General features: G+C 41.0%; 2 protein-coding genes across 6 annotated transcripts; one reads left to right on the top strand and one right to left on the bottom strand.

Moving 5' to 3' along the window:
- Positions 1-392: 392 nt before the first annotated feature.
- ANKRA2 (ankyrin repeat family A member 2) lies at positions 393-10,108 on the bottom strand. 4 transcript variants are annotated; one of them, XM_063422207.1, is made up of 10 exons: positions 9,944-10,108; positions 9,143-9,260; positions 8,638-9,023; positions 6,603-6,761; positions 5,175-5,240; positions 3,730-3,827; positions 3,439-3,564; positions 2,989-3,055; positions 2,817-2,897; positions 393-1,185 (listed from the first exon to the last, which is right to left on the bottom strand). In XM_063422207.1, the coding sequence occupies exons 3-10, from the start codon at positions 8,924-8,926 to the stop codon at positions 1,130-1,132; spliced, it is 942 nt and encodes a 313-aa protein (XP_063278277.1). In that variant the 5' UTR covers positions 8,927-9,023; positions 9,143-9,260; positions 9,944-10,108; the 3' UTR covers positions 393-1,129. The 4 variants fall into 4 exon arrangements, with proteins under 4 accessions (XP_063278277.1, XP_063278279.1, XP_063278276.1 ...); XM_063422209.1 differs by having other exon boundaries at positions 9,952-10,100; XM_063422206.1 differs by lacking the exon at positions 9,143-9,260 and having other exon boundaries at positions 9,944-10,107.
- A 65-nt stretch (positions 10,109-10,173) lies between these two features.
- Positions 10,174-21,569, top strand: UTP15 (UTP15 small subunit processome component). 2 transcript variants are annotated; one of them, XM_063422205.1, is made up of 12 exons: positions 10,177-10,424; positions 10,764-10,856; positions 10,944-11,128; positions 12,173-12,351; positions 13,071-13,196; positions 13,854-13,989; positions 15,225-15,309; positions 17,288-17,437; positions 17,614-17,715; positions 17,925-18,058; positions 18,553-18,611; positions 19,100-20,848. In XM_063422205.1, exons 1-12 carry the CDS (start codon positions 10,335-10,337, stop codon positions 19,321-19,323), a joined length of 1,563 nt encoding a protein of 520 aa, XP_063278275.1. In that variant the 5' UTR covers positions 10,177-10,334; the 3' UTR covers positions 19,324-20,848. The 2 variants fall into 2 exon arrangements, with proteins under 2 accessions (XP_063278274.1, XP_063278275.1); XM_063422204.1 differs by having other exon boundaries at positions 10,174-10,424; positions 10,764-11,128; positions 19,100-21,569.

The following is a 21,569-nucleotide window of genomic DNA, read 5'->3' as shown; positions in this document are numbered from 1 at the left end:
ACACAGTGCAGCTAAAGAACAATCCTGATTGCTCTCCCTCCTCTGAAAAACAGCATCAAGGAGGAGCACATACAGGAATATAAAAGGTTAGGTGTAACACCCACACCCATAGACGAAGCAACACTGTGACCAGTGGCTTCCTACCTAATACAGCAAATGCTTAGATCAAATTTGTTTCCAATCCCCTCTGGTTTTATCTGTAATCTCAATCCTTCCTGCCCCACAGTGGGTGCCAAACAAGACTGCTGTTGTTTAGGAATGGTACTGCCCCGTTTAGTGCTCCCACTGAGATGCTTCAACCACACTGCCACTTGCTTGCTCACTCCCACTCTGCTTTCACCTGGGGAGAGATGCAAAGGGAATTCAAGGCAAAAAAGGTAAAGATCACAGGCTGAGGTAAGAAAAATTTACTGAAAACAGCAATGGGGTTAAGAAAACAAACATTAACAGCATCAATGTACAAAAAAAGAGAGTGATTCACATACAAAATTGCTCACTGCAGAGCTCTACCGACCCCACTGCACCCAGTCCACCCTGACTGGAACTCCTTCTCCCTGGAAGGGACCCTTTCCTTCTCTTAGCAATGAGGTGAGGTGATACAGAATAACCTCTGGGTCCCAGTCCCCTCCTCACTATTGCAAAAATCAACCCTGTTCTGGGGCTCCAGCCAGGATAAATATTAACTGGGGATCTCAAAAACTTCATACACAGTGCACATTCTGGCATTATTAACAATACAGATATCTGCATTCTGTGGTGATATCCCTTAATATCTAAACACATTTCTTCCTGTGGATAAGTATCAATGATGTGATGAAGTAGGACACTTGGCATAGTGCCACCCACTTTACTCAGTGTAAACATTTATATGGTCAGAACTGGGTTTATTTACAAAGCTTTTCATGCACAACTGACTCTTTTAAAATTATATAAAATATATTTAAGAAAAGGATGACAGCACATTTGTATCAACAACAGTGAAAGAAGGGGAAGAACACAAAAAAGCTTAACTAAAGCCAGCAGATAATTGCACTGAGGTAAAGTTACAAAACAACCAACTCTCGTCACCGATTAGTGCTAAACAGCAATTCAAATCTCCAAGATGTGGCACCCGCAGAAGAGCCAACCATTATTCCTTGATACTCTGAAGTAGCTTTAGTAAATGAGACTCAATGACCTGCTGAACTAAAGCAGAGAGAGAGATGAGGTTAAGTAGTGTTGATTTTTTTGATATTTTTAGGGTTATACTGTTTTTTCAGGCAGATACTTGCTTGTCCAATATTATACAATAATTTAATAAAAACTAAACAAGTAAAAATTCACTCTGTGAATAAAGTCAGCGTTCCTTCAGAAAATGAAAGGCTTATATAATGCAAAATCAATACACCCTGTTAGGCAAACACTATTTTTGGGGGTCATCATCAGTTCTTTGGTTTGAATAGGATGATGGCACATGGAAAGCAAATTTTTACCCTATGAAGAGGAAGTTGGCAAAAACATTTATTAGAAACTTCTGTGAAACTTTGAGATTGAGCTCTTGAAGCAGTCTTCTATGTAGGCTCCTGTGAAGTTGTGCTGTGCTGGTTTCAGCTGGGGTAGGGTTAATTTTCTTCACTGGGGCTGGCATGGGGCTGTGTTTTGGATTTGTGCTGAACACAGAGTTGATAACACAGAGATGTTTTTGTTGCTGCTGAGCAGGGCTTGCACAGAGCCAAGGCCTTTTCTGCTTTTGGTGCTGCCACACTGGGGAGGGGACTGGAGGTGCCTGGGAGGAGACACAGCCAGGACAGGAGACCCCAAGTGACCAAAGGGATGTTCCAGACCATGGGGCACCAGGCTCAGTGTGTAAAGTGGGGAGAAGAAGCAGGAAAGGCAGGGACATTTATGGTGAAGACATTTGTCTTCCCAAGTAACCATTAGCCAAGTAAGCCCCATCATGCCCAGCTCTCCTGAGCACCTGCCTGCTCATGGGAAGCCCTGAATTAATTCCTTGTTTTGCTTTGCTTGTGTGCACTGCCTTTGCTTTCCATATTAAACTGTCTTTTCCTCAGCCCATGAGTTCTCCAGCTTTCACCCTTCTCTCCCTGATTCTCTCCCTGATCTCTCTAGTGGGGGAGTGTGTGAGCAGCTGTGTGGGGCTTGGCTGCTGCCTGGGGTTAAACTATGACATTATCTCATTAATAATCACAGGGCTCTGCTTAGAGAAGCTGCACATACAGTGCTGGGCTTACTTTTTGATTCCATTCATTTCTGTAATGACAGACATTTCACAGCTTTCAAAATGTAGCAGCAATGAAGGAAAAAACCAACCAGGAATCCCTTCTTTGCCTCTGGTTTCCATCATCAAGCCAGATAGTATAATTCACTGATTACTGCCTGCCTCCAAGACAAACTAGAGTTAGAGCTGATCTCACTGAAGAAGGCTTTGCAAACTACGTAACATCATGCCAGTCAAGTAGGGTGGAGGGGTTCAGGAGGGCTGCAGGCCACTGTTCAGTAACACACCCCTTTGTACAGGGTGAGGGAGCAGCTCAGCTCCCCTTGTCTGAGCCCCTGTCATGGCTTCATCAGCCCTAAACATCATTATCTGTGTCCAGTGATACAGATCCAGGTCAGTGACATTTTCTTAATAAATACCTGACTTTCTGAAACAGGAATGGAAGCTCCTACCCATTTTGGCCTGATGCATTTACGATTAAGACTTGCAGGACAGGTAACATGTTAAGAGCAGCAAAACCTCTACTAGGCCATTTTACATAAATGAGGAGCTGTAAAAGCTAAATTTTTTTAAAAGGGTTTACTTTTGCAATACTCACCACTCCGATAGCCCAAGGCTACAGCCAAATCCATGGAATTATAGCCAGCATCTGTTTCGATAGTTGGATCAGCACCATTTTCTAGGTAAAACAGGAACAGAATCTTGTATTTCTGACAATGAGAACTGATTGTACATTATTACTGGTAATTAGGTTTGGACAGTCTGCTTACCGAGAAGAACTTTTACACATTTCACATGGTTCCCATGTACTGCATACAGCAAGGGTGTGCCTCCATTCTGCAAGAGCAGAAAAATGCCCCAGACACTTAATTAAGCAGTCCACAACTGTAATTCCTTCACACATGAATATGCTTCCATGCACCAGTAAGAGACTTCCTGGGTTTTACAAAAATGAGGTTCTGTTTTCTTCACAACTTTCATCACTTTTGTCTACTGTCGAAATGCTAAGGTCACATTTCTACAAAAAGTCAGCATTAGTCTCATTCTCTTTCTACCACGAAGCCAGAACTGGTAGCATCAACTTCTCCCATCCTATGGAAGTTTGGAAACTCTCAGGTATTTCAGAAGAGGTAGAACAATTTTTAAACTCAGGCCAGTGCTATGTCCTGCTTCAATTTTCTGCCCAAAGCACCCTCTGACAAAATTCAAGCTAGTCTTACCCAGTCATACTCATTGACATCAACTCCACAGTCGAGCAGCATTTTGACAATATCTGTGTATCCTTTACTGCAGGCCAGTGAGAGGGCACTTTCTCGGCCCTTTCCCAGAATCTGAGGATCTGCACCCTGAAATAAAGTATCAATTAAAAAAAAAAAAAAAAGGTAAATTTGAGGTTTTACATAGACATGAACTTTAAAATTTTTAAGCTTGTAACAGCATTGACAAACTTACAAAGGCAAAAGAAACTAAAGAGTGAATGAATTCAAAATCAATTGTGATTTTTTCCTTACATTCTGGAGGAGAAATTCCACTACTGCTATCTGCCCATGAGCTGCAGCCCACATCAGAGGAGTAAATCCTTCTTCATCCTTATGATTGATTAAATTTTCTGTTCAGAGAGAAATACATAACCTAGTAATCCTTTTCACAATGCACTGTATCGCTGGTGAAATGTGTTGATGGTAACATTTATTCAACAGGAACCAGTGTGACCAAAAAGTCATTCTCAACTTTAAAAACAAAATTCTTTCCCAGTGGTGGAGATACTACTCTATGGTCCAAGAAAAGAAAAACACAGACAACTGACCAAAGTAAAATTTCAGCCTTTAGTTTAATATTTTAAAATTTGAGTTTATAAGCTCTGTAAATCAAACTCTGTTTTACTCAGAAATATTACAAGTTGTCTGTAATCTGGGCTTCACCTTTGTAAAGAAGATAAAGGATGTTTGAAAAAATAGGTGCATCCTGCATTAGACTGCAGACTGTGTTTTTTTCAATACAGTGAGCCACACAGTTTTGTAAAGAATGAACTTGTACAGCACTATAGATAAAACAACTCCACTGCCCATAAGGTTCATGTAATCAATTGTGAAAACAATTAAGGTCTACATAGTGTGCAGTTGGAAGAAGAAAAAAAGAACTTCTTTTAACAACTAGCTGACAAATATTTTAGATGGATCTTTTTTTAAAATCTAAGTACTTTAAAGGTCCCATGCATATCATAGCACCAAAAAAAAATTTTAACTGCTACAGACACTCCAGAATTGATTTGCTTTTCATATACATGGCTCACTACAAAGTGTTCAGACTCAGTGACTCATTGTTTTACAGAAAACCTTTTAACAAGGATGCACTGAAAGCATGAGTGATTAATGTTAGTGCAGTAAGAACATACCATTAACATTACCATTATTAATGTTACTAAATTCATAAGTATGTTAGGTAGAGCTGAAGTTTTGTACATGTATTATGGACACACAAATGCCACACTATTCAGAATGTGTGGTACTGTCACATTGCAGGTGTGGGCCATGGCTTAACTTAGCAACATGCAGGTTCTTATGCTGACTGATTAAACAGAATTGGAAAACCACCATTAACACAAGTATGTTTTAAATGACAAATATAAATTAAAAATAAAATAAAATAAACTGCTGTGACAGAACTAACATATTCCTTTCTTAGTTCTATGGATCGTCTATATAGCTGGAGAGCAGGGAGAGGAAGCAATTTACCTACTTGAATGTTATGTTTTAATTTAAAATGCAAATCATACAGTGAGTGAGTAATAGACTTATACAAAACAACAGCCCACATCTACAAAGAACAGATACCTCAAATGTCCTCCAATTTGTACCAGAATTAAAGACTTTATAGCTTTGGGGGAAAGGTCAAACACAACAGCATATAAGTGGCCCATAGACAAAAGTAGGCATTTAAGCTCCCTCTGTCTCACCTTGTTCAATACGTGTGGCCAGGTATAACATTTCTCCCTGAGCAGCCAGCTGATGAACTGATAAAGCTGCAAAAGCAAGCAAAAGCGTGTGTTACATACACCAGTTCTCATTCTGCTCTGTCTGGAGCTGAGCACAACACGTCCATTGGCTTCAGCAGCACAGAACTTGGAATCGAGAGTGTAGGTGATTTCACCTTATGCTCTGAACTTAAATGATGATTAAAATCTGAAAATTTTCCAAAGAATTTCATATATCTAGGTCATCTTTAAACCAGTGAAGCAGCCATTCTTGAAAGCAAGGATACTTCCCACACTGACTCTTTACAAAGTAACATGCTCTCCTCACTGCTGTTTGGTCAGTAACCCAAGATTAATTTAAGACCCATTTATCAAATGAAAATAAACACATTTTGAAAAATTAAGGATGTTTAATTTAAAAACCACACTTGAATCACCAGAAGACCCATTCTGCTACTCAACAAAGAAAGCCTCCGGTGTGACTCTCACTCACTACAATGTGGAATAGATCAGACATTACAAAACTACACACAACTTCACATACAGAGGGGAAACAAAAATTATTGGGATTTTCTTTTTGTTATTTCAGAGATTATGAAGAAATAATCTCCGATCCCACAGAAAACTGCTGGGTGCATGGTTTTGATAATTGTAACTTGGAGCACGTCTGAAAGGTGCTCAGGAGGCTAATAGTAATAAATTATCCACATGCTGTAGTAACAAAATTAGCAAATGATAGCATTAACTGTAAATGTTCACTGTCCTCTTCCAAGCCACCACTTGAAAGTTTAGTTTGTTCAGAAAGATGGGGTATTTTTTCCAGTGGCCTACAATGCAGCTCCCAATTAATTTTTCCATGCAAATAGCATTTTTCTTTAAAAAAATTGACTTGTAATTTATAGAGAAAATAATTTACTGAAAAATCACAGCAAATTGATTAATAAAGGAAATGCTTGACAATTCAGAAAAAAACCCCACCAGTAATGATGCTTCCTTGGTTTTCAAGATCTGTGACAATCATGACATTTGCAGTATTCTGTATTTACATTACATCTGAAGTATCCTGCAGCATTTACCAATCATCTGACTTTAAGATGCACAAGTTCTGAAAGCATGGGCATGAAGTACATTAGCTTACAACTCAGAATCTAATTCTTGATTTAAAAAGTATAGGTAAGGGGTTTTCTGTTTCTTTTTTCTTTCTGGAAAATAAAGTTCAGTCATGAATTCCATACATCAGGTGGATGACTATTTTATGGTAGGATCAATGTGAAATGAGAGAATTTCAGTGTTTACTTCCTACATTAACGTTCATTGCAACACCTAAGAAAAAAACCTGAATAAATCTGTGAAGCATCCAGCACAGAGTTCACAAAATAATTATTAATAGTAAGGCAAAATGATACTTACAGTTTACAAGTAGAGGTGTTGTAGAGACTTCATTTCCCCTGTGTTTGTTAGTTAGTGTAGTTGATTGTTTTATTGGTGAGAAATGTTTAGTAGTTGATGGAGTATAAACATGTCTTACTTGGATACCAGGGGAAGGAGAAGTGTGGCTGTTGCATTCAGCTACATTGAACAAAAAACAGAGAGTGTTTCAGTTCTAATAAGAGCATTAAAAGGAAGCCATAGATTCTAAGTCAAACTGTAAAGCACCAGTTATCAAAAGACCTTTAAAATCCATGTTAAGAAAGCTTTGTGACGTGCTTTTCCCACTGTGCATTGTGGAAGCTGAATAAAGAGCTGCATTAATTTCTAGCATGAAACAGTTACACTACTTCACACGTTCAGTATGGCATAATTGGGTGACAGCCCAGAGACAAGTTAGTGCCTAAATGAGGAAAGACTTTGTCCAGATTTTTCAAGATGCCTGGCATGGATTTATCACTAAGAAGGTTCTGCTTGTCCCCTTCTTAGAGACACGCTCCTCGTGATGCAGCTCTGGTCAGACCTGCACTCAGGCACCTGCTCAGCCTCTGCCTGCCCCCTAATCCGTGCACAGCTTTCTTCCCCAGGGCTCCTCCCACTCCTGGATAACATTTTAACAGCCTTAGGAATGCCTGATGAACACTCATCCAGCAGGAAGACAGGTTCCACACTAACTTACATAAAATGCAACAGCGTTAGAATTCAGGAAGTCATTCCCTGCTGGTGTGTTCCTCCATGCTAACTTTTCCTGCTTTCTCTTAGAAACTCATGGCATTTTAGTACAGATTATATTTATATGTTGTCTTGACTTCTAATGCTCAGAAGTAGCTTTTGGTTTTGAGATTGAGTACTGGAAAGACACATTGCAGGACTAAACTCCATATTGGCTTAATTGATTTGACACCAGTGTGCACCAGTAATTAATGACTAGAAGCTAATTAACACACACACTAAATTAACACCACAGAGAACTCTGTGTTCATAAATGCAAGCACAAATTCAGGGAGAGCACTAATTAAAAGAAGTAGAGTGTAACAAAAAACAAAATTATGTGTTGTTTGCCAGTCAAACAGCTACAACTGGCTATTGAATTAAGAGCTGTACCACAGATTGTGACCTGTGGTCCCTGGATTTTCTAAGGGATTTACAAATGTCACCTCAGAAAACAGCCCTATTGCTGATGGGTGTAAATCTGCCACTCTGGCTCTGCTGGTGAATCAAAGGAAAACTACAATGGCTGAACTGCAGCCAAACAACACGAGCCAGTGAAACCATCAAAACTCAAAGCAGGCCTTTGCATTTGTTACAGGAAATGGGTCACATGAACCTCATGAAAAGACACAGCAGTGTGAAATACCACAGCCAGTGCTGGGCACCACAATGGTTAAGAGGAGGTGGATGGAAGTTTTTGCTCTGTATGAGTATCCTTAGCTGTGAAAAAGCACGGATCAGTTCTGAGGAAGCTGCCCAGCCAAGGCTGGATTAGCTGCAGGGATCCAGACCCTGAGCAGCCTTTGCTTTCAAGCAGGGTGGAGCTACAGTGGCAAGGCCACTGCTAGGACCAGAGGCTTTGCAGAGCCACAGTGACAACACACACCTGGCCCACCTTACCTTTCACCACCCTCGTGCAAAGATACAAGCTGCTAAAAGCTACTGAAGCTGATCACAGAGAGCTTTCAGCAGTGTTTTGTGTTTCTTTTGAAGAGGCATACTGCTGCAGGACATGCCACACAGATGCAGCTTGTTTTCCTAATTAGCATCAGCTCTTACTAACCTAAGAGATCTACTTGTGCCACTGATTTTTCAGTTCATATAGATATTTAAAATGTAGAAAAATTAATCTTGGAGAAAATTTTTTACATTAATAATCCATTAAGCATATACTAAAAACGTTAGAGGAACACATTTTAAAAACTTATCAATACACATATAAAACAGAAACTATTTTTTTTAGAAAACATAATAATTTAACAGGATGAAACAGTCCACAGACAACATTTTGTACCATAAATTCAACCTTTAAATAAGACAGATGCGACTTCAAGGTCAGAGTTGACTTGATCTTGGATATTTTTACTGTCCTCCTCGTTCAAAGACTTCACAAATCGTGAGCAGACGTTCATATCAAATCTGTTGGGCAAGATGAACTTCATCCCCATGGTGACACTCTGGGCTGGGCCCTCCTCCGTGCTGGTGTCAAGCTGGTGCTCCACTTTGATATCTGGCATGGGGGGAAGGCTGTAGCTGGTGGTGCACTCTTCCACAATCAGCTGGGCCCCCACATCCAGGTTTGCTGAAGATGCCATGATTTCACTCCCCAAGTTTCAGGCAGGATGCTGCTTCATTGTTTCCAGCCAGGAGCAATTCCAGCCAGCCCAGCCAAGAGTTCTGGACAACCTGGAACTGAGCAGACGTGACACAGGTTAAGAACACTGATAAAACAACACACAAGAACACATCCACGTTTATTTAAGCTTGTGCCGTTCAGTTTTGTCAGTCAAAAACACTGGTGAAATATCAACCTTGTTGCTGTCACCCCGAGTTAGTCTGGTCACAGTCAGTAACCAAAATCTCCACTGATGTTGCAGCACCTGGATGTTTAAACCAAATTCCGTTGTTAAGCCAGCAGGAGCTTCATCCCTGCGAAATGAATATTTGAATATTCGCTTCAGAATATTTGCCTATTTGCAACAAAAAACCCCACGCAACAACCAGCTAGGTTTATAACAAGCCAGGAACAAACTATAAGAAGATGTGACTTTAACAAACTATAAAGAAAGTGACTTTATTTCCCAGACGCATTAGACTTGAGGGAAAAGCTGAAGCGACTTTAAGCTCCTTTTGCAACTGGAATAAAATAAATCGATTCTGCCACGTACGCAGGAGAAAAAACAAAACAAGCCAAAACAAACAACAAACAAAAAACACAATAAAACCCACAAAAAACCAAAACAAAAAACAAACAACAAAAAAAACCCCAAACAAAACCCACAAAAAAACCCCAACAAAAATACCAAACAAAAAACACAAAAAACCCCACAAAAAACAAAAAGAAAAACAAAACCAAAAACACAACAAACCCCCCCCCAAAACCAACAAAAACCCACCAAAAAATCACAAAAAACCACAACCGCCAAAAAACCCCCCAAAACCCCAAACAAACAAAAAAACCCAAAAAAAAACATAAAAAGAAAAAAAACCCAACAAAAACCAAAAAAAAACCCAACCCAAACAAACAAACAAACTCCAAAAAGCAAACAAAAAAAACCCAAATCCTTTTCAAAGCGATAAAGGTAACCCCAGAATAGCCATGGCTTGCTCACAGCAGTACCGCGGAAAGCCTCGGGCGGGGCCGCGCTCCGCGCAGCTCCCGGCACGCCGGGAGCCGTCCGCTCTCGCTGCGGTCAGTCCGTGAGGGGAGCCCCGAGGGCGGCACCGCCCGGGCCCGGCCTCGCCCCGGCCCTCAGCCGCCGCCGCCGGAAGTGGCGCCGGGCCGCCCCGCCCATTGGCCGGCGCAAGGCGCGCTCTGATGACGCACTGCCGGAGAGCTCGCGCTCCCCTCACGGCCGGCGCGGTGCCGCCATCGCCGTAGCGCGGCGTGTCCCGTGTGCGCCCCGAGCCCTTCCCGAGCCCCGGGCCCTTCCCACGCCCTTCGGCCCGTCCTGAGCCTCTCCCGCCTCTCCCCCGCCCGGCCCGGCCAGCGCCCCGTGCGTCATGGCCGCGTACAAGCCGGTGGCGGTGCCGGCGTGCCCCAAGCTCGGCGAGAGGATCACGCAGGACACGCTGTACTGGCGGGGATACAAGGTAGGAGGCAGCGGCCCCACAGTCGCAGTTACTGCCCCAGAATGCCTGTTATTACTGCTGTCGTGCAATTATTATTATTTTTTTAACACGCATGAGTTAGTTTTTAACCTCAAAACACGTAATTAATGGGTCAGTTGTAATGAGTGAATTGGAGAAAATTTAGAAGAGCAGGAGTAGCCTGTTATGAATGAAACTCGCTATCATTGTATCTAAATGGAATTCCATTCCATCCTAATGGAATCTTGAGTTCTTTGCAGAAAGAATGGCTTTTATTTTGCTGTTGTCATACTTGCTGGTGTGCACGTGTGGATTTAATGATCTTTGTTACGGTTGTTCTAGACACCTGTTCAGATAAAGGAATTCGGCGCAATAAATAAAATTGACTTCTCCCCGACCCCGCCGTACAACTACGCCGTCACGGCATCCTCGCGGGTGAGTGCCTTTTCTGAGACCACTGCTCTTTCTCTCCTGGGTCGGTTCTACACAGCAACGCCCTCTTGTGCCTTTTTCTTTTGTCAGGTCCACATCTACGGCCGCTACTCGCAGGAGCCCATCAAGACCTTCTCGCGGTTCCGGGACGCCGCCTACGGTGCCACCTACCGGGACGACGGGCGCCTGCTGGCCGCGGGCAGCGAGGACGGCAGCGTCTGCCTCTTCGACGTGGGCGGCAAGGCGCCGCTGAGGCAGTTCGAGGGGCATTCCAAGTAAGGCAGAGCCGCCCTGCTCCCTCTGCATGCCCCAGCTGCTCTGCTGTGTGTGCACCTTAAAGGGTGTCTTGTTCCCTGCCACGGGGCGGGGACATTTGCTGCTGGAACAGGTTGTTCAGCGCCCTGTTTTCAGCCCAGCGTTGCATGCTGCCAAGGAAAGGGCATCCCCAGCTTCTCTGTTCAAGTGTCTCAGCAGCATACAGTATTTATATTAACTTGTGATTGTATGTCTTCCTCACATGTTGCTGAAAATCTGAATAATACTGATTTACGTTGCTTTCGACTGTCTCCTGTAGATCTTACTGGAAAACACGTTTCAAATTAAAAATGGGAGTGAGTTTTAAAAAAACCCCTTAATATAAATCAAGTATGTAGAGGAGTAAATACATTTTCTGTTTCACGTAGGTGTCTCTTAATACATGTAGATACAGTCTTGTGATAAGCATGTTTTATCTGATGCTGGTAGGAAAAGAGTTTTAAAATGTGTCTAAACAAAAGCAATGAAAAGACATGCCAGGAAGAGCAGGAATTCCTTAAGAAAAAGCTCCAAAAACAAAACAGAAAAAGGGCATAATGGCAGGGTGGGGAAGCAATTAGGAGTTATGATGTATCAGTGAGGAGAAAACAATGCTTCTACAGTCTTCTGTGCTGTGAAAGGTCAGTGTGTGTTTTATCTGTGTAGAACAAAACCCAGACTGGCCTTGAGAGGGTTCCTGTTTGAGGTCTGTTTGCAAACTGGGTGTCACATTCTAGTGGTTAACTGCATACCTGTGCACACCTGCATTTGCATACCTGTGTGTTCTGCCAGCATCTGTTGGGATATTAGAGTGATATGAAGACTTCAATAGTGATTTTAAAGGACAAGAAGATTCTTCAAAGCAGCCGTACTTGAAATTTGCTGTTACAAAGTGAGGCTTTTAAGTTCTGATGTTAAACACTGCACTTCTAGGTTAGAGTCCTTAATAAACTTGTCATACAGACTAACTCTTCTTGAAACATGGGTATGTTTTAACCTTGGGTGTTGGGGACTTTGTTTTGTAGACCAGTTCATGTGGTGGGCTTCCTGTCCGATAAATACCGAATATTTTCTGGTGGTGATGATTATTCATCGAATTTGTGGGATATTCCAAGTGCCACAGAAATCATCTCCTACAGTGAGCATACTGACTATGTGAGGTGTGGCTGTGCAAGTAAAGTGAATGCAGATGTCTTCATAACAGGTTTGGGTTTATTTGTTATTTGTACTTTTTTGGGGATTGAATTAAAGATAGTTTTCGATACAGTAGGATCATGTTTATTGTGTTTTAATCATGAAGGATCAGTCTGCCTGTGCAATGCCTACTGTGTTCTTTCCTTTTTTTGCTTGCTTTTTTGAGCTTGACACTGATTTAGGGGAAACTGCAGGAGCTGAGTTTTAACATCTTTTTGATTTAGCCTGTTAGGGTTAACAAGCTTTTGAAAGAAAGTACTGTGAGTGTATCCTTTGGCTGGAAGTGATTGAAATGTTGGAGCAGGACACCAGTCTGTACAGCCCATAACTGGCAGACTCAAAAACATGAGGTCTTGTTGGTTTTGGTTTTCCTAGCAGCAGCTTTGTATCAAACTGTGGAAAACTGTGAAAAAGCCCTAGTATTCCTTTTTTCAAGAGGCACAACAGGCTAGGTTTTATCAGGCTGCTTGATGTTTATTGTAATAAATAGACTTGATTAATGGAAGTGAAATGAAATTGAAACAGATTACTTTTACAGACTGACATGCAGCTAGGGCTAGTTGCCTCAAGGCTGTAAATTAACCAAGGTAAATCACAAGGTGTTTTTACATGTATGGCTAAAACTAAACTGTTACTGTGAGGCAGGAACTCTTTTAGATGGTAGGACATGGCTGTTTGAATTCCTGAACTAGCTGAAATTATGCAGCTGATTTGTGCTGGTGTTTGCAGGTTCCTATGATCACACTGTGAAACTGTTTGATGCACGAAACAAGAGCAGTGTCATGACAATAGAGCACGGCCATCCTGTGGAGAGCGTGCTCCTGTTTCCATCTGGTGGACTTCTAGTATCTGCAGGTAATTCTGTAAACTCAGATAAATGTCTTTTCTGTGGTCCTCATTTGAGAAATACTTCAGCTGCTTAGTTTTTGTGTGGTGTTCAAGCTTGATGATGAATTGGTAAGTGATGTAATAGTTGGATTTCTCTGTAGAGAATCCAACTAAATATCTTCTGTAGGAACCTGTGTCTATGGAGCAGATACAAGTAGGATCTTTCCATTTTGTTTTGATATTCTTGTAGTTGCTACTTCCCCACTCCCGAAGTTATTTTTAATAACAAAATGCAGACTCTAACTGGCCTACTTCTAAAGTGAAGGAATTTATATACTTAGGTTTTGAAAAGATGGAACTGTGTCTTCCTGTTTGTGTTGACAAGCATTTTTAGTCTCTTGTTGCCATTGCATCAGAAGTATGTAATTTCATAGTTTATAGACTTTTTTTTTTGTAGTGAATATGGTTGGAAAATGATTGAATCATTCAGCTCCATTCAGAATGGCCTAAAAAAAGAGCAGGCTTGTGCCAGGAGATAGGATGGAAGGGGATGGTGAGTAGGTACAGGAAACTGTTAGGAGGTAAAGGTACCTGTGAGGGAGCTGCATCACTCTGTGAACACTTTTTCAAAGAAGCATAAATGTGTACATGTTTAAGACTGTTTTGTGTGTTTCCTCTTCACAGGAGGTCGATATGTCAAAGTTTGGGATGTACTAAAAGGTGGACAGTTACTAGTGTCACTTAAAAATCACCATAAAACTGTAACTTGTTTGTGCCTGAACAGCTCTGGACAAAGGTTATTGTCAGGATCCCTGGACAGGTTGGTATATTTTGTGGCTTCCTTATGTTTGCATTCTTTAGGACCTTTTTTCTTTGAAAGGTATTATTTCACCTCTCTGGTAACCTGTGTGTGGGTTTTGGGCTTTATCTGAGAATATGTTTTGGGCCCAAGGTACCTACTGCAAGGCTGTCCCTGCTTTTGCAGGGGCCTTGGACTAAATGAGCTTTGAAAGGTTCCTTCCAGTTCAAACTGTACTAGGTTTCTATAAAACACCTTAACCTTTTCCTCTCACCAGTCTGAATATCAATAAGGATTGTGTGTGTCATTTAGGAGTGCATATGGGGAACTTCTGAATGAGTGTTCAGTTTTCTAAACCTCTAAATTGACCTTTCCAGTCTGTGTAAATTAACTATTCTTTACTTTAATACAGTTTGAATAGCTAAAAGTGTATTAGTATTCACTTCTTAAAAGCCTGGGGTTTGTGTCTCTCTGCTGTTGCTTCTTGTACCCCAGAGTGTTTGTGAGCATGACCTCTTTGCTTTTTTGTTTGGTTTCAGTTGATGAGTGCTGGCACTTGGTGTCTTGTCTCTGAGACATCAGAAATACCAAGTGATCTGAAATGACAGTGGGTCTGTTTTCCTCCTCCCTCCTGTATTTCCTAGGCTAGCTCAGGCTTTATGATTACATAACACTGAATTTTATCCTTCTAAGATAATATTTCGTTTTCCCATTCATTAAATATTTAATACATTCAACCAAATCCTTGAGGGGCACCTGGATACAAGAATATCTGTGGATTTACTCCCAGAAATTGCTAGTAGATCTTGTATTTAAAATTCAAGAGCAAATTGGAAAAGATGCTTTCTTAGTGTTTTCCTAATAGGCATTTCTGAAGTCAGATAGTCACTACAACTGCCTTCAATTTCTTCTTCTGTTCTTGACCCATTTTCACCTCTTTTTGGGGCAAGAGCAATCCTGACTTGACTTGTGGACACCTTTTAACAGAACATTATTGTTGCAGGAGTAATACTTGAGAAGCTCAGTGGTAGTCTGAGGTTTTTATTTATTATTATATATCATATAATATATATATATTATTTGTTATATATATTATAATACACATACATATGTATAATATATATTATATAATACAATTATTGCATGAATATTCAGTTTCCTTAAATGATCTGTAGAAGATGAGAGTGATGAAGTTCCTGTAAAGTACTAGAGTAAAGCTTTACTAACAATGTTTTTGTCTTTACTCTTTTGTGTAGGCATGTGAAGATTTACAGCACTACATCCTACAAAGTAGTCCACAGCTTCAACTATGCAACATCCATCCTCAGTCTGGCATTGTCAGTAAGTGCATTAGAAGTCTTCCTAAAAAAAGGAATTTCTGATACCTTTTAAGTCACTAAAGTAAATAATTGTTGTTTTCACAACTATTGGGTGTTCCAGAAGGGTGCTGTACATGCAAAGTAGAGTGATGGAATATGTTTCTGCTGAGTAGCAAACACCAAGAGGTTTTAAACGTAATAGATTCAAAACCATGTTACCTGACCAGATCAGTACAAAATGTTGTGTTTATGAATGACAGTGTACACCATAGGGAAAGCACACACTTTAGAAAGGAGGTCCTTTGACTTTAGGAAGATTGTAGTCACCTTTTGACTTTCAGGAATGCTGTAAGTTCTTTTGCATGGCAGCAATTAAAAAAAAAGGTAGTTAATTTGTTGAGAAATGTAGAACAGGGTGTGAACTTGCTTTAAAAGTTGGTGGTGTCAGGTTGGTCTGATGAGGGAAGAAGAAGAGTGTGAGCATTAACAAATTTGTTTGTCAAGGCATGGCTTGGAAGCAGACAGCAGAGACTCTTACTTCTCAGAAGTAACTTGATTTCCAGTGGATAAGTGACCTGCTAGCCATGAATTTGTAGGCAAACACCAGTTTTTAAACAATGCTGTTGTCATATAGTACCCCCCTATGTAGCCTCTGAAGGATGAGTGAATGGGCCTGTGAGGCATCTTTACCACCTTTGCTACTTCACTGTTTTCCTGCTCTGCTTGAATGTAGAGGGAAGTGTGTGTGGGGAGTGTTTTTATTTCCTACCATATTACCTAGGGAGCTGAGCTAAAATAAACCTGGAATTTTTTTCTTTTGAAATAAAGAGTACAGACTCAAGACCCTGTGGCATCTGCAAATTATGCAATATCTGTAGTTTAGCATCTCTAGGGTGTGTGTAATACATCTTTTGAAACATAATCTTGTTTCCTGTTGACTAAACCTTTTGAATTTTAAATGGTTATATGAGAACATTATAATGCCTTTACTGAGTCAAACCAAAAGTGGGTCTAATTCCAGATGCTGCTTCCAACTATAGCCAGCCATAAGTAAATGCACATAGAAAACTAAACCCACGGCAAGTGTGTTGCTATTCTCCCAAATTCCATATTCAGATGAGAAATGAACTCATCGGAGTGTAGTTCAGGTGTAATTTAATGAATTTCTTTTGCATGAGCCTGTTCAGTCTCTTCTTGAGCTTGATTAAACTTTAAACTTTGCCTAGATTCCTTGACAAGGAGTTCCACATTTCTGATACTAGTGTGAAGAATTGCTTCCTATCGTTCCACCTGAATCTTCATAAACATCAATTCATGCCCTTAAATAGGCCATTCACCAGCTGATCTCCATCTATCCCTGTCATAATTCTGTAGGCTTCTATCATATCATGGAATAATGGAATAATTGTGGAATGGCTTGGGTTGGAAGGGATATTAAAGGTCATTTAGTTTCAGCCCCCCTGCCCTGGGCCAGGAAAATGCTGGACCAGGTTGCTCAAAGCCCCATCCAGTCTGGCCTTGAACACTTCAAGAGATGGGGCATCCGCAGTTTCCTGGGTGAATGTTTTACCCAGTTCATTGTATAAGTGAAATTACATATACCAGTGGCTGGTGTTTTGAGCAACTTTCAGTTGATTCTCAAAGTCCTGCTGTTCCCTGTTTTCTCACAGATTCATTCCTGCTGTAAGGTACCTAGTAGCCAAAGGCACTTGTATGCCATTGAAAAAAACAAAACCTTATAGTTACAGACGTGTGTTAATCCATAACTGAGCTTGGTTCACTAGTCAGTCTATGATGTTCCTTTATGAGCAGAGCGTTATGAAGCTGTCCCTGCTTAGAACAAAGCATTCAATCACAGAACCTCAAAGAGGTGCTTTCCACCTTAAGTCATCTATGATACTGTGACTTCAACCTTATCCTGAGGCAGAAAAATATAAAAATGTGTATGATAGAGCAAAAATTAAACACTGTGTCCTAACTCTGTGATTTCTTTGTGCTAGCCTGAAGACGAAACCATAGTTGTAGGCATGACCAACGGAGTGCTAAATGTTAAACACAGAAAACCAGAAGAAAAGAATGAAAACTCTCCAAAGAAGAGACAACCAGCATATAGAACCTATGTGAAAGGAAGAACCTACATGCCAAAACAGGTATGATGTGGTGAGAAAATACATGCTGAAACATTTCTGAAAAAATTGGTTTCTTGGAATGTGCTAAATTGGAGAAAGGGAAGGGAGGGAATATATAAAATTATTAATGGTAATATATCTAATGCATTATGTGTTTGTGCATTTGTCTTACTCTGAACTCTTTTATTGAATTCTAGGAAGATTTCTGTGTCAGTAAACCTGTGAAACGTGTTTTGAGAAAATATGATAAGCTGCTGAGGAGCTTTCAGTCTTCCAAGGCTCTTGATGCAGTATTGGAGGTGAGGCATTGCTTTTTCTTCCCCTCAGGGTTTTGTGCTGTCACCTGATGTTAATTTTTCCTGTATGTCATCCTGATTATATTTTACTGTATAACTAGAGAGGAATCTCAGTTGGGTTCTGTTTGCTGACACCAGCCCTGTGTTGTGTGTAAAGATGTTGCTCTGAACATCTTTGCTGTTGTTTCTGAACTCTTTTTGTGTGTGTCCAGCCACCCATCATGCTGCACACTCCGGAGGTCACGGTTGCAGTCATGCAGGAGCTGCATCGCAGAGGAACGCTGAGGAGTGCGCTTGCAGGCCGAGATGAGAAGCAAGTTAATCTCCTGCTTACCTTTGTGGCAAGGTATTCTTTTAACATGAGTTCCCTCTGGCTGTTTGGACACTTCTGTTTCCTAATAATGTGCCCCAGGCTTTCAGGGTAGAGCACTGGTACTCCTCTGACATCTCACATGCCTTCTCCATTCTGACTCCAAGGTTTTGGGATAGGTTTGAAACAGTTTACCTGTTAGCACAGCAGTTTTGCTGACAGTATGAGATATTCTACTTCTTTGCCAAACACTTTACCCTTCGTCTGTCACTTTTTGTCTCATTGATGAAACTTGTGTTTTTATATAGTCAAGGCTTTTTGACACTTCTCCAACCCCCACTGCCTTCCTGAAAGGAAGAGGGTAAATACCACATATGTGGGTTTTTTTGACTTGCATCTCTGACTGCTGTTGTGTGATGTCTCAAGAAAAATTTGTCTGTATGCCTGTGTGAGAAAGCTGCTTGTTGGTGGTGGGGTGCAGTTGGCAATTGAAATTGCCAGTGAAATTGGAATGTCTTCTAATTTTGCAGGCGTGTGATTGAGCCTAGATTTACTCCTGTCCTGGTGACTGTTGCTGATATGCTCACTGGTAAGGCAATACATTCTCAAAACTGTATAGCTAGCTTGCAAATAAGATTGAGAGTGCTACAAAGCCTTTATGGCTTTGTTTATATGTGTGGACTTAGTGTCAAGAGAATGATCCAACAAAGAGAGATTTCCAGATAACTTTACCGTAGACAGAATTCAGTTTTCACAGGCTGCTGGAAGCTCCTTGTGATCTCTAAGTACCTTTGATACATCATGTATCCATGTTTGCATAGTACAAATACCTTCCTCCTATTCAATGAGGTAAAAATGGTGTTTAAAGTCATAAAAACTTCTGTTTCTGTTAGTTTGACATGCTGCTGCTGTTAGTACATACAACCACTGCTTTCAGAACAGACAATATTAAAGTTGTCTTGTTTTTTTAGAATGTTTGACTTGTGCTAGAGTCCTTAAGTGTATCTCTTAACTAGCTGATAATTTTTTTGCCTTTTTATATATCTGTGGATTCTTAACTGATACTTTTCTTTACAGACATTTATCAGCCTGTGGTCGGGCAGTCAGCAATAGTTGATAAACAGTTCTTGAAACTCCAGGAAGCTATCGGAAAAGAAATTGACTATCAAGAAGAACTACTAGAAGTTTTGGGAATGATGGATACACTGTTCGCTACTTTTACTAAGAAAAAAGACACCTGTTTAGAAGAGAACAAAAGTAATGGTGTTACAGGGATGATTGCAACAAATAGGAATTACTGACACCCATCACAACAAATTGTCACAGTTGTGAAATTGGAAGACATGACCTGTTCTCCTGGTAACTTCTAATAATAGTGACTTTCAAAATAAGCCTCTCTGTGTTGAAGTTCTTTTAAACTGTCTTGCTGAATAGGCTTGATTACTGAAGACAGAGAAGGAGGACATTTTCAGGATTGTCCATGCAATATTTTTCAAACAATTTCATTTTAAAATCTCATTTCAGAGTTACATAACTTCTTAAGGATTTACATGGCCTGGTTTTTGGTAGCATCAGGGCTGCAGGGGTGGCTTCTCTGAGAAGCTTCCTTCATGTTTGGGAGAACCAATCCCTGTTGGCTCCAGAGATGGATGTGCCACTGGCAAAGGCTGGGCCAACCAGAAATGGTGATAACAAATTGTGCAGTTGTAATTGCAGCCAGAGAAGAGCAGAGTGAGAACGTGTGAGAAGAAAAACCCTGTGGACACTGAAGTCAGTGAAGAAGGAGGGGCAGGAGATGTTCCAGGTGCAGAGATCCACCTGCAGCCCCTGGAGCAGCCCAGGCTGGAGCAGAGGATGCCTGAGAGGAGGCTGTGACCCCGTGGAGAGAGGGGCCCTGCCCCAGGCTGGAGCAGCTCTCCTTGAGGGGCTGCACCCCAGGAGCAGTTTGGGGAGGACTGCTGCCCTGGGAGGGACCCACCCTGGAGGAGTTCATGGAGAGCTGTGTCCCATGGGAGGGACCCCAGGGTGCAGCAGGGAAGGACTCCTCTTCTGAGCAGTGGAGAAACCACAGGTCATGAACTGACACCAGACAAGAGGCTCCATTAGATACCAAGGGCCTCTGGCTTGAAAAGACACTGATCCCAAATACTGCCAATGAACCAAGAACCAGCATTACCTGAGAACATCAGTTGCCCTCAAAACTGTCAAAACTGCTTTTGCTATCCCTGGATGAGGTTAGAATGTGTGACCCCTTCCCTCTCTCCTTGTGCTTTGGGGTAGGAGGTGGAGCTGGGAAGGAGGGAGGGGTGAGGGGGAGGTGTTTTTAAGGGTTTATTTTGCTTCTCATTGTCCTGCTCTAATTTTGTAAAGTAATAAATGTAATTAATATCTCTAGGTTGAGCCTGTTTTGCCCATCATGGTATTTGATGAATGATCTCCCATGCTCTTTATCTCAGTCCACGAATCTTTCACTATATTTTCTCTCCCGTGTCCAGGTGCAGAGGAGAGTGAGTGAGGGGCTTTGGTGGCTGCCTGGTGTCTGGCCAGCACTAGCCCACTACAGCTGTGTGTCCAGTACTGTGAGCAGTCAGCAATTCTGTTTTTATTTACCAGAAAATAATTGATGTTTGTGTAATTTTAATGTGTCACTGTCCTTATTTAAGGTTAATACCCAATCACATCCTTGGAACTACAACGAAAACAGCATACACATTTGATAACACTTGATTACATAGTTTTTTCTCTTCCTGCTTGATCTCCATTTAAGATTTCCATGAATTCACAGCACACAGCAGAATGACTCAAGAAGTGCATGCTTATGCATATTAAAAAGTTTACTTTTCTAATGATGCATATGCATTTATGAATTACAGTTTTCTATAAAATAGGTAATACTTCTAAAGGAGAACTAATTCAAATTAAATTAATGAGTGAAATGCACACCAGTGAGAAAATATTCAAATTAAATATGAAAACTCAATTTTTGTGTAATTCTGTCACTTTTGGTGCACATGTAGATAGAATTTGAATCAGTTGTTTGAATGCTAGGGTAATGGTTTATTTTACCTTCAAGCAGGGCTGGATCAGTATGATTACACTGGGAAGAGGTGTGCCAAAGGCTGTTGACTCTAGGGCAGAACTTTGTTCCTAACCTGTTCTATGGCCTGAATTTTCCCCCAGGCCTGGAATTTGAGATGTAACAGGAATTTGTTGCAAAATTAACTTGCCCATGTGTGCTCATTGAAAGGCAGATATCAGATATCTAGCAGATTGTGTTCACGTGGTAGAGACAGCTAGAACAGTTTTGCAAGTTCTACCTAAAATCTTAACAACTGTGACTGAAAAGCTTGGAGTGCTGTCTGGTCTGCCCTTAAGTTCCTACATGAACAATCTGTGTTCCTGACTACTGGGATTTACTGATTTTGAATACTTGGAATGATAACAGGTAATAACGAGGAGCATGTTCATGCAAACTTCAAGCTTAAAGTTTCATTGCTGCTTACTTTTTATTTATTTTGTTTATGTTAATAGACATGAACCTTGTTTT

This window comes from Prinia subflava, chromosome Z (assembly GCF_021018805.1).
Source record: "Prinia subflava isolate CZ2003 ecotype Zambia chromosome Z, Cam_Psub_1.2, whole genome shotgun sequence".
NCBI classification, from domain to species: Eukaryota; Metazoa; Chordata; class Aves; order Passeriformes; family Cisticolidae; genus Prinia; species Prinia subflava.
Note: the sequence above shows the minus strand (reverse complement) of the source record. Positions and strands in the feature narration are given on the sequence as shown.